The 14372-nt window shown below is 64.4% G+C and overlaps 1 protein-coding gene across 3 annotated transcripts; it reads right to left on the bottom strand.

Moving 5' to 3' along the window:
* Nucleotides 1–290: 290 nt before the first annotated feature.
* On the bottom strand, nucleotides 291–12870 carry SP1 (Sp1 transcription factor). 3 transcript variants are annotated; one of them, XM_059491228.1, is made up of 7 exons: nucleotides 12797–12870; nucleotides 11687–11781; nucleotides 9868–11094; nucleotides 9585–9786; nucleotides 1974–2142; nucleotides 1430–1629; nucleotides 291–928 (listed from the first exon to the last, which is right to left on the bottom strand). In XM_059491228.1, the coding sequence occupies exons 1-7, from the start codon at nucleotides 12801–12803 to the stop codon at nucleotides 612–614; spliced, it is 2217 nt and encodes a 738-aa protein (XP_059347211.1). In that variant the 5' UTR covers nucleotides 12804–12870; the 3' UTR covers nucleotides 291–611. The 3 variants fall into 3 exon arrangements, with proteins under 3 accessions (XP_059347211.1, XP_059347209.1, XP_059347210.1); XM_059491226.1 differs by having other exon boundaries at nucleotides 9585–11094; XM_059491227.1 differs by lacking the exon at nucleotides 12797–12870 and adding an exon at nucleotides 12195–12425 and having other exon boundaries at nucleotides 9585–11094.
* Between the last annotated feature and the right edge of the window lie 1502 nt (nucleotides 12871–14372).

Raw genomic sequence — 14372 nt, 5'->3', positions numbered from 1 at the left:
AGTGGGAGTCCAAGGGCGAAACATCCAGCGGGATCTCCCCCCGAGAATGCCAAAGGAATTACAGAGTCACCTCAAAGCAAAGCGCCGACAGCCCGGGAGGGGTCGGGGGCTCTGGTGGGAAAGGGGGTCGGGGAGGGAAGGGGAGCTCGGGCTCGCCCGGCGCGCCCCAGAGGGGCCGACCTGCTCCAGGATAAGGCATCAAAGGGACCACGCCATGGTCACAGCAACATCTCTCCTCTCTCAAACGAACACATTTTATATTTTTATATATATAATAATAATATAGAATCTTTTCTCTTCTTTTTTTTTTTTTTTCTTTTTTGGTTTTTTTTTTGTGTTTGTTTTTTTTTTTTTTTTGTATTGTTTTGTTGGTATTTCTGTCGTTGGGTTCTTTTTTTGTTTGCTTTTTTTTTGTTTTTTTTTGCTAAAAGGACCAAGGCATGATGACACCAAGGGACCTCGGGTTGGGGGGAGAGGCAGGAGGAGGGGAGGAAAAAGGGACAAAAAAAGGGGGGGGAAATCAAGCCAAAATTAAAAAAAAATATATATATAGCTCTGGCCTTCAGGTGGAGGAGGCGGCCGGGCAGTGCTGGAGGTGCCGCTCAGAAGCCTCAGAAGCCGTTGCCGCTGATGTTGATGGACTGCAGGTCGGCCACCTGCATGACGTTGATGCCGCTGCTGGCCAGGCGGGCGATGCCCTCGGGGCAGATGGCCTCCATGGCCACCATGTTGGTGGCGATCAGCGCCGAGGGCGTGGCGCCGCCGTTGCCCTCGGCCGAGGCTGCCGTGTCCATGGGGACGGCCGAGACGTTCATGGCCACGCTGGCGGCGCCTCCCTTCTTGTTCTGGTGGGTCTTGATGTGCTTGGAGAGGTGGTCGCTGCGCATGAAGCGTTTGGGGCACTCTGGGCAGGCAAACTTCTTCTCTCCTGCGGGGAGGGACAGCGCCGTGAGGGACGGAGGGGAGAAGGCTGGGACTGGGGAGGGGGTCCTGCCCTCTGAGAGAGGGGTCAGGCCCCGGAGCGAAGACATGAAGGACAACGCTACAGGACGCTCGAATTTTGGGAAAAGGTTGGGATTGGGGAGGGGGTCCTGCCCTCTGAGAGAGGGGTCAGGCCCCGGAGTGAAGACATGAAGGACAACGCTGCAGGATGCTCGAATTTTGGGAAAAGATTCCTCCCCACAAGAATGCTCAGGCTTTGGAGGGGCTCTCAGCCCCAAGAGATCAAAGCCAACACTCCAGGATGTTGAAATTTTGGGAAAAGGCTGGGACCTTGAGAAAAAGTTCCTCCCTGTGAGAATGCTCAGGCTCTGGAGGGGCTCAGCCCCAAGAGCTCAAGGCCAACACGGCAATTTCAGCTCCACAGATCCCTGAGGCTGCCCCACGAGCCAGAGCAGCCAGCCCAGCCCCCCAGAGCCCCCCGCCCCACCTGTGTGCGTGCGCTTGTGCCGCTGCAGCTCGTCGGAGCGGGTGAAGCGCTTCCCGCACAGCACCCACGTGCAGATGAAGGGCCTCTCCCCTGTGTGCCACCGCAGGTGCGCCCGCAGGTGAGACGTCTTGCCGTACACCTTCCCACAGCCCGGCACGTGGCAGATGTGCTGCTTCTTCTTGCCTGGATCCCCAGAGCTCCTGCGGGAAGGGAAAGGTTAAACCTGGGGGAATTTCAAGGGATACGGGGTGGAGCTGCTGGACTAGGATCAGACCTGTGGGACTGATGGGTTTGGGGAGAGCCAGGTGCTGTCCTTGGCTGACAACAGCCCCATGGGACACGGGGAATTGGGGCTGGAAAGCTGGGAAAGGACCTGAGGGAGCCAGAAGGCCACGTGCATGTGGCACTTGGGGACACGGGTGGCCTTGCCAGGGCTGGGGGAACAGCTGGAGCTGATGATCTGAGGGACCCTTCCCAACACAAATAACCCCATAAAACGAGGCCCTTCGGGGCGGATGGGGCGCTCCTGGTGGCACAGCCTCACCTGCCCTCTCCTTCCTTGCAGTAGGGACAGGTGCAGGCTTCCCTCCGCGTTTTGCGGCCCTGCTGGGGCTGGGGGTCGGGGCTGGTCTCGCCCTCCTCCACGGCCGTGCTCTCGTCGCCCAGCCCGTCCCCGCTGCCGCCGTGCAGCCCCAGCTGGGCCCCGTGCTCACCTGCAAGGCAAGGGACAGGCACGTTACAGCAGCTCCTCACTGGGAACCAGGCTCTCCTCTGCCAAAGGTGAATCCCACCCTTTTCCCTCGGCTTTCCTGACATTCCCCGGCCTGGGGCTCTCCCTGGCCTCCCCTGGACCTCTGCATTTCCCCCATTTTGGCCCAGGTCTTCAATTTATTTCCAGGGGCTGTGATTCCAGCCCCAAATCCACCTTTTTCACCCCAATTTCCTCACAGGAAGGACATGCTGTCACTGAACGTGGCAGGTTTGAGACAAGCACACCTGGGGTTTTATCTCATTCCAGGGTTGCTCTCCCAAGGCCGGGAAATGAAGCTCCAGGCAGGAATTATTCCCAAAAATCCCATCTGGGGCTTTTCCTGGTGCTGTGTCCAGCAGCTCAGTGAGGAGGAGGCGGCAGGAAGGCCAGTGGGGCTGTCCTGGGGCTGCTGGTCACTCGCTGCCCTTTCCAAAGCTGGCACTCCCAAACCCCAGCCCACGATCCTTCTGGGCAGCCCTGCTGGGAGCAGCACCTCGGCCAGGCAGGGAAATTTCCTTTACCATCCTGGTTTTCCCCACAGGAGCTCCAAGGCAGGAGCCCAGGGGGGTTGGAGAGGGACAAATTTGAAATGCCCCATGAGGCACAGGCTGGGCACGCCTGGAGGTGCCAGGAGGGAGTTTCACAACCCAGAGACAGCGCTGGGAATGAGAAAGAATTCCTGGCAGGAGCAACCTCCCCAGTCCCTGCTGGTGCCAGTGCCAGCAGGCGTTGGTGGCGCCTGGGCAAAGCTCCACGAGGGACAGGAGCCACCAGAACGGGTCCCTGGGGCTCAGGAGCCACCAGAGCAGATCCCCGGGGCTCAGCAGCCACCAGAACGGGTCCCTGGGGCTCAGCAGCCACCAGAGCAGATCCCCGGGGCTCAGCAGCCACCAGAACGGGTCCCTGGGGCTCAGGAGCCACCAGAACGGGTCCCTGGGGCTCAGGAGCCACCAGAGCAGATCCGCGGGGCTCAGGAGCCACCAGAACGGGTCCCTGGGGCTCAGGAGCCACCAGAGCAGATCCGCGGGGCTCAGGAGCCACCAGAACGGGTCCCTGGGGCTCAGGAGCCACCAGAACAGGTCCCCGGGGCTCAGGAGCCACCAGAACAGGTCCCTGGGGCTCAGGAGCCACCAGAACAGGTCCCTGGGGCTCAGGAGGGACAGGAGCCACCAGGAAAGTGAAGAAACCTTCCCTAAAATCCAAGCTGAAGCTTCCCAGCACAGCCTGAGGCTCCTCCATCACCGGGGAGAAGAGGCAGTGGGAGGTTGGCTGCCCCCAGCCCGCAGGGGTCCGGATGCCCTGGGAAAGGCAGAGCTGGCCTGCCGGGGACACCCAGAGCTCCAAAGAGCCCCAGGAGCAGAGCCCGGCCCTGTCACACACCGGGGAAGGGCAGGAGCGGCCAGGATGTCGCCTGGCACATACAGCCCAGGCATCCCCAGGACTGTCCCTTCACCCAGCCCCTGGGCCCTGCCCTCAGCCCGGGCAGCACGGCAGTGCTGGGCAGGAAATGTCCCCTGCAAAGGTGACACGGCTTGAAGGCTGGCCCTCGGTGCCACGCTCCCCAGGATCCCAGGAGCTCCCCAGGCCCTCCCTGCAGCTCCGTGACGTGTCTGCAGGCACAGCCCTGCACGCAGCCGGCCTGGGAGGGGTTTGTAAGCTCCCTAAGCCAGCACCGACAGCTTTGTGCTCCAGCCACGGATTAGAGACTTCCCTGGATGGGAAGAGCTGCTGGGGAAATTAAAAAAAAATAAAAGCAAGAAAAAATAAAAGGAAAAAAAAAAAAAAAACCCCACAACTTCTCTCCCCCGCAATAATCCCAAACCAGGAGAAACACAAGTTCTTTCCCCAAAAATACAGCAGGGGAGAACCCAGCTAGGATGCCTTGGAATGGCTTCAATCCTCCAAGAGGCAAAAGCCTACATGGTGTTTTCTGGCCTTTTGGCCAGAACAAACCCAAATCGTGCTGCTGGAGATCTGTGGCTGCCTCTCAGTGAGGCATAAACCCAGGGCAGCAAATCCTGGACCTGCAGGGATCATCCCACCCCAAGCAGGAGCTCTGAAATCCCTGGGATACGACAGGTTCAGGGGAAAAGTGGGCAGAGAGGATAATTCACGTTTATTATCCCCCCTAATGCACATCCCTACTAAGACTAAAGCTTCCCCGGAGGCTCCACACTCGGGTCAGCAAAGCCCTCAAAAATACATTATTAATAGAGCAAGAGGAGGTTTAATCCCTGGAAAAAGCCTGGAGAAAAAGAGGGATTTTGGGAAGGCAGGCGAGGGGAGCTGCCCCTGGCCCAGCTCCACCTCTGAGACCCCCCAGGAACGGGGCAGTTTCTGGTGTCCCACTAAAAAACCCCAAACCCCGGAATCTTGGCTGGGGGATTCTCTGCAGACAAAGTGCTCCTTGTGCAGGAAAAAGCTGGGGCTTGTTTGCTTTATTTAGCAAACTACCAGGAGGTGAGAAATGCCCGGCAGGGAGGAGGGAGCAGCTCTCACACCCACCCCGGCCAGCCTCAGGCAGGGGAACAGACCCCGTGTTCATTTTTAGGGGAAGAGCAGGAAATAAAACCCAAAACCGACAGACCGGGGCTGATTGTGCAAACTGTGCACCTCTGGCAGCTGTGCCTGGGCAGAGGGCGAGGGGGGAGAGCTGGCACCAGGCACGACATGGCTTCCTGGCACGAGGAAGTTTTCGGGTGAAAATAAAGAAAAGCAAAACCCGGGGACACGTAGCCCCAACCTCTACGGGTGTGTTCCTGAAAACACCTCCAAAATCCACATTTTCTAGCTCACAACTCGAGTTCTCCCCATTTCCTGCCTGGTTTTTGGGGTCACTGCCCTGCCCAGAACAAACCCCAGCTGCTCCAGACACACCAAAGAGCTGCACAAAGGGACAAAGTGGCTTTGGAACGATGTCCCCTTGGTTTTTTCCCATCTGATTCCCTCCCTGGTTTGCCAAACGAGTTAACCTGCACCAGGAGCTCATCCATGTAAATGAGCCCAGCTCCAGCTCAGCAATTCCTTGGAGATCGGGGCCGTGGAGAGGGAACCAGGGGATGGGGCAGGCTGGAAGCTGCAGCCCAGTGAGTAATTGGGCTTTAATTTGGACTCTGATGACTCCAGAGGCCACTCCTTGGGCAGCTCCTGTAATTGCTGGAGGTTTCTGTGCATCAGCATGAGCGACCCTTCCTTTGGAGAGGGGATAAATTGGGATGGAGCCGATGGAGTGAGGGAGGGGACAGAGCTGAGGCAGGGAATCACCTCATCATCCACCTTGCCAGATCCCTGAACCCCCCGGGATTTGCCAAATGCCTCTGTTGTGCTGCAGACTGACAGACAGAGCCCCTCTGTCCTTCAAATCCCTGCCCGAATGGTCACAAAACTGGGATGAAGCCTCCAGTCCTGCCTTGGCTGGGCTGAAAGCACCCAGAGCAGCTCACCCTGCAGCACAGGCAGCTCCCACCACAGCACCCCTGCCAGCCAGGCAGAAATCCCTGTGGCAGGAGGAAAATGCATGGCTTTTTCCAAGGTAATTCCAATTAATTTCCAAGGCAAAGGTAATTCCCCAGGTGGGGAACCCCAGCAGGCGGCTCCCACCTCACCCGAGCCTCTGTGCACCTCTCCCTCACAGCAACCAGGAGTGGGAGCTTTCCTGGGCCACAAATCCCAAGTTTTTGATCCCAAGGAGGAACTGACGCCTGTATCAGCCCCAGGATCTAACCCAGGCCTGCCGGGACGGGGTGGGAGGGGATGAGGAGCCGTCTGGAGGCTGCCGGCCGGGCTGAGGTGGGAGCCCACGCTCTGGCGAGGAGCCACGCGGAAACTCCCCCAAAGCCGGGAGCCAGGCCGGGCCTGCTGTGTGGGGCGATAAGCACGGGGCTCCAGCAGGGCTGGGGCTGGCCCGGATAAAAGGAAAAGGCAGATCAGGGCCCAGCAGACGGGCCTGGAGCCGGGACCTCTCCCGGGAGGAGTCACGGGGTGGGTGCCGCACGCCCGACCCGTCCGACCGGCCGGCGCGGCCGCCAGCCCTTCCCAGCCCCGCCGAGCCGGGCCCGGAGCAGCAGCAGGGACAGCAAAAGGAGCAGCAGCAGGGCTGCCCCATGGGGCACAGCACCCACAGGCTGTCCCCCTCCATGGGGCCCGTGTGTGGGGCACAACCTCAGCCAGACAAAGCCGGCACAAGGCAAGCTCTGCCGGGAGCGCTCCCCTTCCTCCCACGCAAACCCGGGGCTCTCTGGGGGTTCGTGTCAGCCCCCAGGGAAGGACACGGATGGCGGTCAGCCCAGGAAGCCAGAGGGGATGTAAAGTCCAGCCTGGCCGGGATTCAGAGCAGGAAGTTTCACAATGCGCCGGTTTGTGCCGTGATGTCACGGCTGCGGTGAGACCAACAAGGGCCGCGCGTCACGGCAGGCTCGGCTCCCTCCTCCCCTCCCCGTGCCATGGCGATGCCTCACCCAGGCCCTGCCACAAGGCTGCCCTTAAAAACCAGCAAACAGCACACAATCGGGGCTTTGTGGGAAGGGCCCTGGAGCAGGGAGCCACGAGGGGATCGTGGCACACGCTGCCGAGGGCTCCTGTGCCCACCAGGGATGGTCCTGACGGCCCAACTCCCCCACATCCTCACCCAAGGAGCTGGAAGGGAGCTCGTGCTGCCCAGAAAATCCCAACCCCACCCAACAGCTTCATCCAGCCCTGGAATCAAACATCCCAAAAGGAGGGATATCCCTTGAGTGCCCCCAAAACAAGGGGGTTTAATTCCAGTGCTGACCCCCCTGGTGGTCACCTGTTTACACAGCACATTCCTCAGCCAGGTAGGGCTGGGACAGGGACGTGGGGACAGCAGGGCTCTGCCAGGGACAAGGACATGGGGACAGAGCCACTATAAGGACACCGAGCTCAGAACAGCCCCTCCCTAGGGCAAAAGAGGAAGAGAAACTGCGATGTCACAAAGTCGCCACCATCATCCCCCTCACACAGGATGTCCCCTCCCTGGGCGGGCTGGGGTGACACTGAGGTGGCTCTTGGACCCCTCTGAGGTGTCCCAGCCCCTGGCTGAGCCCCAGACCCCATCCCACCCCAGGAGGGTTTTGGGGTGCTGCCAGCTGAGGAAATCCCCCCTGCCTGGCTCTGGGTGCCCTCCCCAGGGGCACAGCCAGTGGAGGCAGAGCCTGTTTGCCCACATGCCACCGCTGGCGGCCACAGACCTGCCCCTGCCTCTGCTCCTTCCCAGCCCGGCCAGGGAGGAGGAGGAAACAGCCCCTGAGCCACCCCATTAACACAGAGTCACACCTGCACAGAGCTGGGCTCTGCATCCCACCAAGGAAGAAAAAAATCCGAGCTTTAAAGACCTTTTCAGGTGTTGTTTTCTTCCTGAGGGATTTTTCCCCTGTCAAAAACCAGGAGAAAACCTCATTGGCAACAGAGCTGAGGGGCTGGGAGGCACAGCCCCCCATCCCTGGGGCTCAGGAGGGGACACAGAACCCTCTGGAAGGGGCAGGACACGCAGTGCTGCCAGCCCAGATGGCACTGCCTGGGCACCTCCTCCTTCCCCAGGAGCACAAACCCAAGGAAAAGCAGCCCCAGTCCCTCCCCAGCCAGGGCTCATTTTCCATCTGCCTCCCCCGGAAGCAGAGGAGCTTTTCCTGCTCCAAAAACCCTTCCCAACTTCTTGCCTGGAGCAGAAAATTCCAGCGCACATGGAGGCTTGGAAAGCTCTCAGAGATTTGGGGAGCGTTGGGAACAAATCCCTCCCTCAAATTCCCATGGCAGAGCTCGGATACGGAGGGACTCAGGCCTGGGGGGCTCAGCACCCCCTGGAGAGGGGCTGGTGGTGCCTGGGGGACAAAGGGACCCATTGCCACGTCTGAGGGACACGGCCAGGGAAAAGCTGGAGGCAAACCCTGCCCCTGGACGGGCGCCAGGACACTCCGTGCTGGCCTCAGCTCTCCCCATTCCAACCCAGGAGCCTCCTGGACCATCCCACCGAGCTGGGGCTCCCCAAACAACCGCTCTGAACCCTGCTCGGGCTTTTCTTTAAAAACGTCCCCATGTCACAGCGACAGTGCCAGTGCCACTCGGGGCTGGGGACAGAGCCACGAGGCCCTGCTGCTGCTGCTGCTGCTGCTGGGGAATTCTCCACGGCAGATCAAGGGCTGAGAGCTGCTGAGCTAAAAAAAAAGGAGAGAAGAAGGAGGAGGAGAAAGAGGAGGAGGAGGAGGCGGTTGCATGGGTGGTCTCTAGAACGTTCCTCCCTGTTCCACCTCCGAGGGCAGAGCCAGGCACGAATACAGGAACTGGGCTCGCCCATGCCTTTCTGCAGCACCTTCAAAACAAGGAAGGAGCCCGGGAGCCCCGAGGAACGAGCCCCGGCCGGGCAGGAGCCGCCCCTGGTGCGGGGATGGCACCGAGGGGACCCTACAGGTCACCCGTGTGTCCCCCCGGTGCCAGCCCCGCCTGTGGGAGCCCCCGCGGGTCCCTGCGCTCCGGGAAATCCAAGGATCAGGCTAATCCCCAGGCTAGAGTGACCCGTGGCCTGCCTGCGAGCCAAGCTGCTGTAGCAACAGCCCAAAATAATGCTGCAAAACAAGCCCGGGGGAGCAGCAGCCGCCTCTCGCGAGAGGGAAGCTCGGGCTGGATTGAGCAACATTTTCTGCTGCCTCTCAACTGTGACTAAATCCAGCAACAGCCCCTTTTAGCCAGAGCCAGAACACAAAAAAAACCCGGAAAAAAACCCCCAAGGAAAACAGTGGAAAGGCAAGTGGAGAGCGTTCCCAGAGCCAATCCCTTCTGCGGCAGCGGCCGAGCAGGCTCCAGCTCAGCTCCCACACTCCATATCCTGCTTTTCCCAGGTGTGGGACACGGTGGGGTGGATCCCTGGGGATCCGAGCAGGGTGCCCGTGCCCACGGGACCGGCTGGGCCACGCTGAGGTCACGCTGTCCCGCACCCAGACACTTAATGAGCCCTTTCTTCCGCCCCTGGGAGGAAATTCCCCGCGGCTCCGGCTCCGTGACTGTGTTTGTTTTCTCGGGCTTTTCAGTTAATCACTGTGTTTTATGGCCATGACTCCCTGCAGGCTCAGCCAAGGAGCCGAGCTGCACTCGGGTCCTCAGCCCAGCCCTGACCCGAGGCTCCTGGGTGGCCTCCAGAGCAGGACAGTGGCACAGAACCAGGATGTTCTTTCCCCTTTCTTCTCCACTTTGCCCCCACTGCCACCTCCTCCCTTTATTTCCAATACTTAAACTCCCCAAAAAGGCCTTTAGTGTCTCCTGGTGATCGACATACTCCATCCCCAGGGCCAGCAGAAGCCCCACCCCGGCCACCAACACCATTTGACACCAACCACGCCCAGCCCGGCCGGGCCGAGTCCAGCGTTTCTCCTTGGAGGGCAGCCGAGCACTCACCGGGGGCGTTGGCGATGGTCAGGGGCAGCCCCTGCAGCTGGTGCACCTGGATCCCGGACGCTCCCAAGGCACTGAGGTTAATAGTCTGGAGGCCCGGCACGGAGGAGAGCTGGGCGGCGTTGACGGTGACGGTGCCGCTGGGCAGGGAGGCGATGGGGGTCAGCGTGGTGCTGGTGCTGCCCGTCTGGCCCAGCGACACGCCCTGCATGGGGGCCAGCGTGATTGTCTGCGCCTGCGGGTTCTGCACCTGCAGGTTCTGCAGCTGGATGGTCTGCCAGCTCACCTGCCCGTTGGGGCCCACCGTGGGCGTGCGGATGATGATGGGCCCGGAGTTGGGCACGGCTTGGAGCTGCAGGTTCTGCAAGGTGTCTTGGGAGATGGCTTGAGTGGCAAAGGTCTGGCCGGACAGCGGGGTGGTCTGGAGGGCTTGGATTGTCTGCCCTCCTTGGACCAGCTGTGGCTGGATCAGGATCTGCTGCTGCTGCTGCTGCTGCTGCTGCTGTGACTGCTGACTCTGATCGCCCTCCTTCTGCTGGCCCGGCTGCAGGGCCACCCCCGACACCGGGGTCTGCAGAGAGTCCGAGCTGGGGACGCTGCTGGCCCTCTGGGGGGTCTGCGCCTGCACGTTGGTGCCCACCGTGGCGCTGGTGGAGAAATTCATGACGCCCACGTTACTGGTGGTGGTGGTGGTGGAGTAGCTGTTGGCGTTGGTGAAGAAGGCGCCCGAGCTGGCCTGGGACGTGGCCGTGCTGGCCGAGCTGCTGGCAGCCCCCGAGGTGGCCGGCTGGGAGCTGCTGTCCGGCGAGCCCGAGCTGCTCAGGGTGCCCGTCTGGGACGTGGGGGCCAGGCTGGCAGCCACGCTGTTGACCGGCAGCAGGGTGATGTTGCCGTTCAGGGCCACGGGCACGTTGGCCACGTACTGGGTCTGCCCGGAGAGGCTGTTGTTGGCCAGCCCCACGCCCTGGATGGGCACGGCCTGCTGCAGCAGGTTGGGCATGGCGATGAGGTTGCTGCCGCCCGCGCGGCTGGTGATGATCTGCTGGTTGGAGCCGGGGATGATCTGCAGCTGCCCCGAGGCATCCTGCTGCACGTTCACCTGCGCCGGGGTGGTGGCAAACTGCAGCTGCTGCCCATCGATGGTCTGAAACTGGGGGATCACCTGGTACTGGATGTTGGGGATGACGCCCGGCAGGCCCGTCAGCACCTGCTGGTTCTGCAGGCCGGACGCCGAGGTGACCACGTAGGGCCCGGTGCTGACCGGGCGGCTCTTGGAGGCGTCGCCGCCGTTGCTGCCGTTGCTGCCCGGCTCCTTGGAGCCCGTGGGGGTGCTGGAGCCCGCCGAGATGATCTGCCAGCCGTTGGCCGACTGGGTGAGCTGGGCGGCGGCCGCGTTCAGGTCCAGCTCGCCACTCCCGCCCTGCTGGCCCTGGGAGCTGTTGGAGTTCTCATTGGGAGACTCGATGCGGCTGCAGGTGGCTGCCAGCAGGGCCAGCGGGGACGGCTGTGACTCCTGGGGACGAGAGAGGAGGAGTTACGGAGGTGGGAGGAGGCCCGAGGGGCAGGCCCGGAGTGAAAAAAAAAAAAAAAACCAAACGGGGAAACAAACAAAAAAAAAAGAATAACTTAATAAGAGAAAACAGGGAGGAGCGTACTCGGAAAAGATAAACACTCCTTCCTGAACAAACCCACCCACAGCCGGAAAAATACAACTGCCAGGCACAAGGCTGTCAGGCCGGGACAGCCTGAACCCACACGGAAAAGTGTTTTGGGAGGCAGCCTGCCTGGGAAAGCCAAGAGAGAAGAGGCCTCCTCCACCCCCAAGGCGGGGAATCCCCTTGAGGCAGGACAAACCCCCAGGAAGGAGGCTCATTCCTGGGCTCCCCGAGCTGGAGGAGGGCCAGGGGCCCGTGGTGTCAGGGGAGCAGGCGAACTGCGTGTTTCCGAGGAGAGCCGGGGAAGCCACGGGCGCTGCTTGGCAGCGCTCACCCTCCTCTTCCTGCCCTGCTGAAACGCTTGCCTGGGCCCAGCAAACAGCTCGGCCCGGGCCTGGACTTTGCCACGGGATCCCAGGGGCCAGCGGGGCCGATCCTTCTCCCGCTCACCTGGGCCTCCCCACCGCCGGCGCTGCTCGTGCTGCTGGCGTCGCCTTCGCCCTTGTCGGGCTTCACAGCCGACATCTCCTCGGTGCTCTCTTGGTCTGCGCGGGAGGGAAGTGACAGCACCGGTTAGGGACATTTTGGGGCAGGGCAGCGGCACGAGGCTCGGCAGGCCCGGAGGGGACACGGCGGGCTGGCTCCGGGGGGCCCGTGCGCTGCTGGCGCGGCCGGGAAGGGGCTGCGAGGAGCGGGGAGCTGCCAAGGAGGAACTGGCAGCGGGACAGGGCGGCAGGACCCGGCCCTGCTCCAGGCGCGGCTCCTCCCCGGCCGCCCGGGACACTCCCTGGCCCCCGCCGAGGCGCTCCCCGGGCCTCCCCCTCGCCCTGCCCGCGGCCCGGGGCACGCACCTCCCGCGGATCCACCCCGGGATTCCCCCGCGCGGGTCCGGCCCGCGGGACGCCCTGCCCGGGGCTGCCCCTCCCGCCACCCCCGGCGCGGGGGTCCCCGCTCCCACCGAGTCCTTCCTCTCCCAGCGCTCAGGAGCCTCCTCATCCTCCGCCGGCCAACGGGGCAGCGCCCCACGCTCCTGCCCTCGCCCCCAGCGCCCCGCACCGGGCCGGGGGCTGCCCCGGGCAGGGGACGCGGAGCGCCCCCCGCCCGCTCGCTCCTTCGCACGGCCCCCTCCGCTCCCGGGCCCCGCATCCGCCCCCGCAGGGCGCCGTGCCCGGGAACGGGGGAAAGCCCCCCGGTGCCTGCGCTCGCAGCCGCGCACCCCCCCGGCCTCCCCCGCCATCTCCGTGCCCGATCCCCCGGGAGCTCGCCCCCCCCCCCGCCGCCCCCAGCCCCGATTCCCGGGGCCTCCCCATCACTCCCCGCCGCCCCCTCCTCCGCTCCAGCCCTGCCCGGCGCGGCCGCCGGTCCCTCCCCCGAGGCCTTCCCCCCTCCCCCGGGTCCCTCCCCCGGCAGGTCCCCCCGGCGCGGCGCGGCGAGGCCCGGCCCGGCGGGGCCCGGCCCGGCGGGGCGGGGCCGCCTCTGGCCCCTCCGAGCGGGCGGGCGCCGCCGCCTCTGCGTGTGCCCGGAGCCCCGCGCGGCGCTCGGCCCCGGCCCCGTCCTTACCGCTCATGGTGCCGGGGCCGGGCCGGGCGCGCGGGGCGGGGCGGGGGCGCGGGCGGGCGAGCGGCCGAACCCGCCGGTGCCGCCGAGGGGCTGCCGAGGGAGGGGCCGCGCGCCGCGGCCGCAGCCCCGCGCCCCGCCCCCTCCGCCCCCGCAGCCAATGGGAGCCGCGCGGGCCGCGGAGCGACGGGCAGCGCGGCCAATAGGAAGAGAGGGCGGCGCGGCGCGGGGGGAGAGGAAGGCGGGCGGGCCCCGCCCCCGGCGCCCCGCCCCGTGGGGGAGGGGGAGCGCGGCGGGGCGGTGGCCAATGGGGGCGCGGGGGGGAGGGGGCGGGCGGCGGCTCAGCCAATCGGCGCCCGCGCGGGCTCGCAGGGAGACCCCGTATGGGCGCGGCCGCGGCGGCGCGGGCCGCGGCGTGATGAACGTGCGCCGCCGCCAATGGAGCGCGGGAGGCGGGGCGTGGCGGAAACTGGCAGCGCCCAGCACCAACCGGCAGCGCGGGCCGCGCCGCGGGGCGGGAGAGGAGCGGATATTGATGGTAGCGCCGACTAATCCCAGTGCGGAGGCGGCAGCCGCGGCGCGGCTCGGTGCCAATCAGCGCGCCGGTCGGTCTCAAACGAGCCAATGGGCGCCGCGGGGAGGCGGGGCCAGCGGCCGGGCTGCGCCCTTGGGGGGACGGCGCGGCGAATGGCGGAGCCGGCGCCATGTTGCGTTCGACTCCCTCCGAGCCGGCCGGGCTCCCCCGGGCACTCCCGGGGCTCCCCTCGGCCTCGGTACCGCGGGTTACGTGCGGCCTCTTCCCTCCCTGAGTCCCCGCTCCATGCCGCAAGCCGGCTCGGCCGTGTCACGACAGCCGCCATGGTGGTGCGACACGTCCTCGCGGGTCCGCGGCGCTGTGTGAACACCCCAGAGCCTGTCACGACATCGCCCAGCCCTGTCCCGCCACGGCGGGCGCCACAGCGAGGAGCTCGGACCGCCCTTGCCCCGGGAACGCGGCTTGGGGAGTTTGGGGGCGTTGCGGGATTTGCGGGTTTGGGGCCAAATCCTTCATTTCACATCAAAACAAGCGGTTTGGGGGCGAACGGGGACCGCGGCCAGCGACACTCCAGGGAGGGGACAGCAAGGGACACGCAGTGGCGTTCGTTTCGCTTTCCAGCGTCAGAACCGCCCCCCCCCCGTCCGTGACCTTGCCATTTCCCGGTGTTTTCGGCCCAATTCCCGCCCCGCAGCCCGGGAAGGCCCCGCAGCCTCGCCCCCGCACCCGAAGGGGCTTGGGGACAGCCTGTCCCTGTTCTGTCCCCGTCCTGACCCTGCCCTGTCCCCCCCGTCCCTGTCCCGCTCTCCCCAGACCCTTGGAGTCGCTCAGTGTCCCCTTGTCACCTGCAGTGATGGCACCTGGGGGCAAAAGGGCCCAGCAGGCCCTGCCCCAGGGCTGGGGGACACCGGGAGTGTCCCGGTCCTGTCACCGGGACTGTTCCCGTCCTGTCACCGCCTTGAGCCCCGGGGCTGCGCTGGGCTGGGCAGGTCGAGGGGGGCACGGCAGGACCTGCCCCCGTTAGACCCCCCCGTTTAAACCCCC

The sequence above is a fragment of the Ammospiza nelsoni genome, chromosome 32 (genome assembly GCF_027579445.1).
Source record: "Ammospiza nelsoni isolate bAmmNel1 chromosome 32, bAmmNel1.pri, whole genome shotgun sequence".
Lineage (NCBI taxonomy): Eukaryota > Metazoa > Chordata > Aves > Passeriformes > Passerellidae > Ammospiza > Ammospiza nelsoni.
The sequence above is the reverse complement of the archived record's forward strand: the minus strand, read 5'-3'. Positions and strand labels throughout refer to the sequence as shown.

What these genes read in the sequence shown, in the direction of transcription:
- SP1 (XM_059491226.1), bottom strand. An exon ending in TGCAAGGAAGGAGAGGGCAG is followed by an intron (nt 1,630 to 1,973) that starts GTGAGGCTGTGC and finishes CCCTTCCCGCAG; the next exon opens with GAGCTCTGGGGATCCAGGCA. An exon ending in GCACAAGCGCACGCACACAG is followed by an intron (nt 929 to 1,429) that starts GTGGGGCGGGGG and finishes CCCTCCCCGCAG; the next exon opens with GAGAGAAGAAGTTTGCCTGC.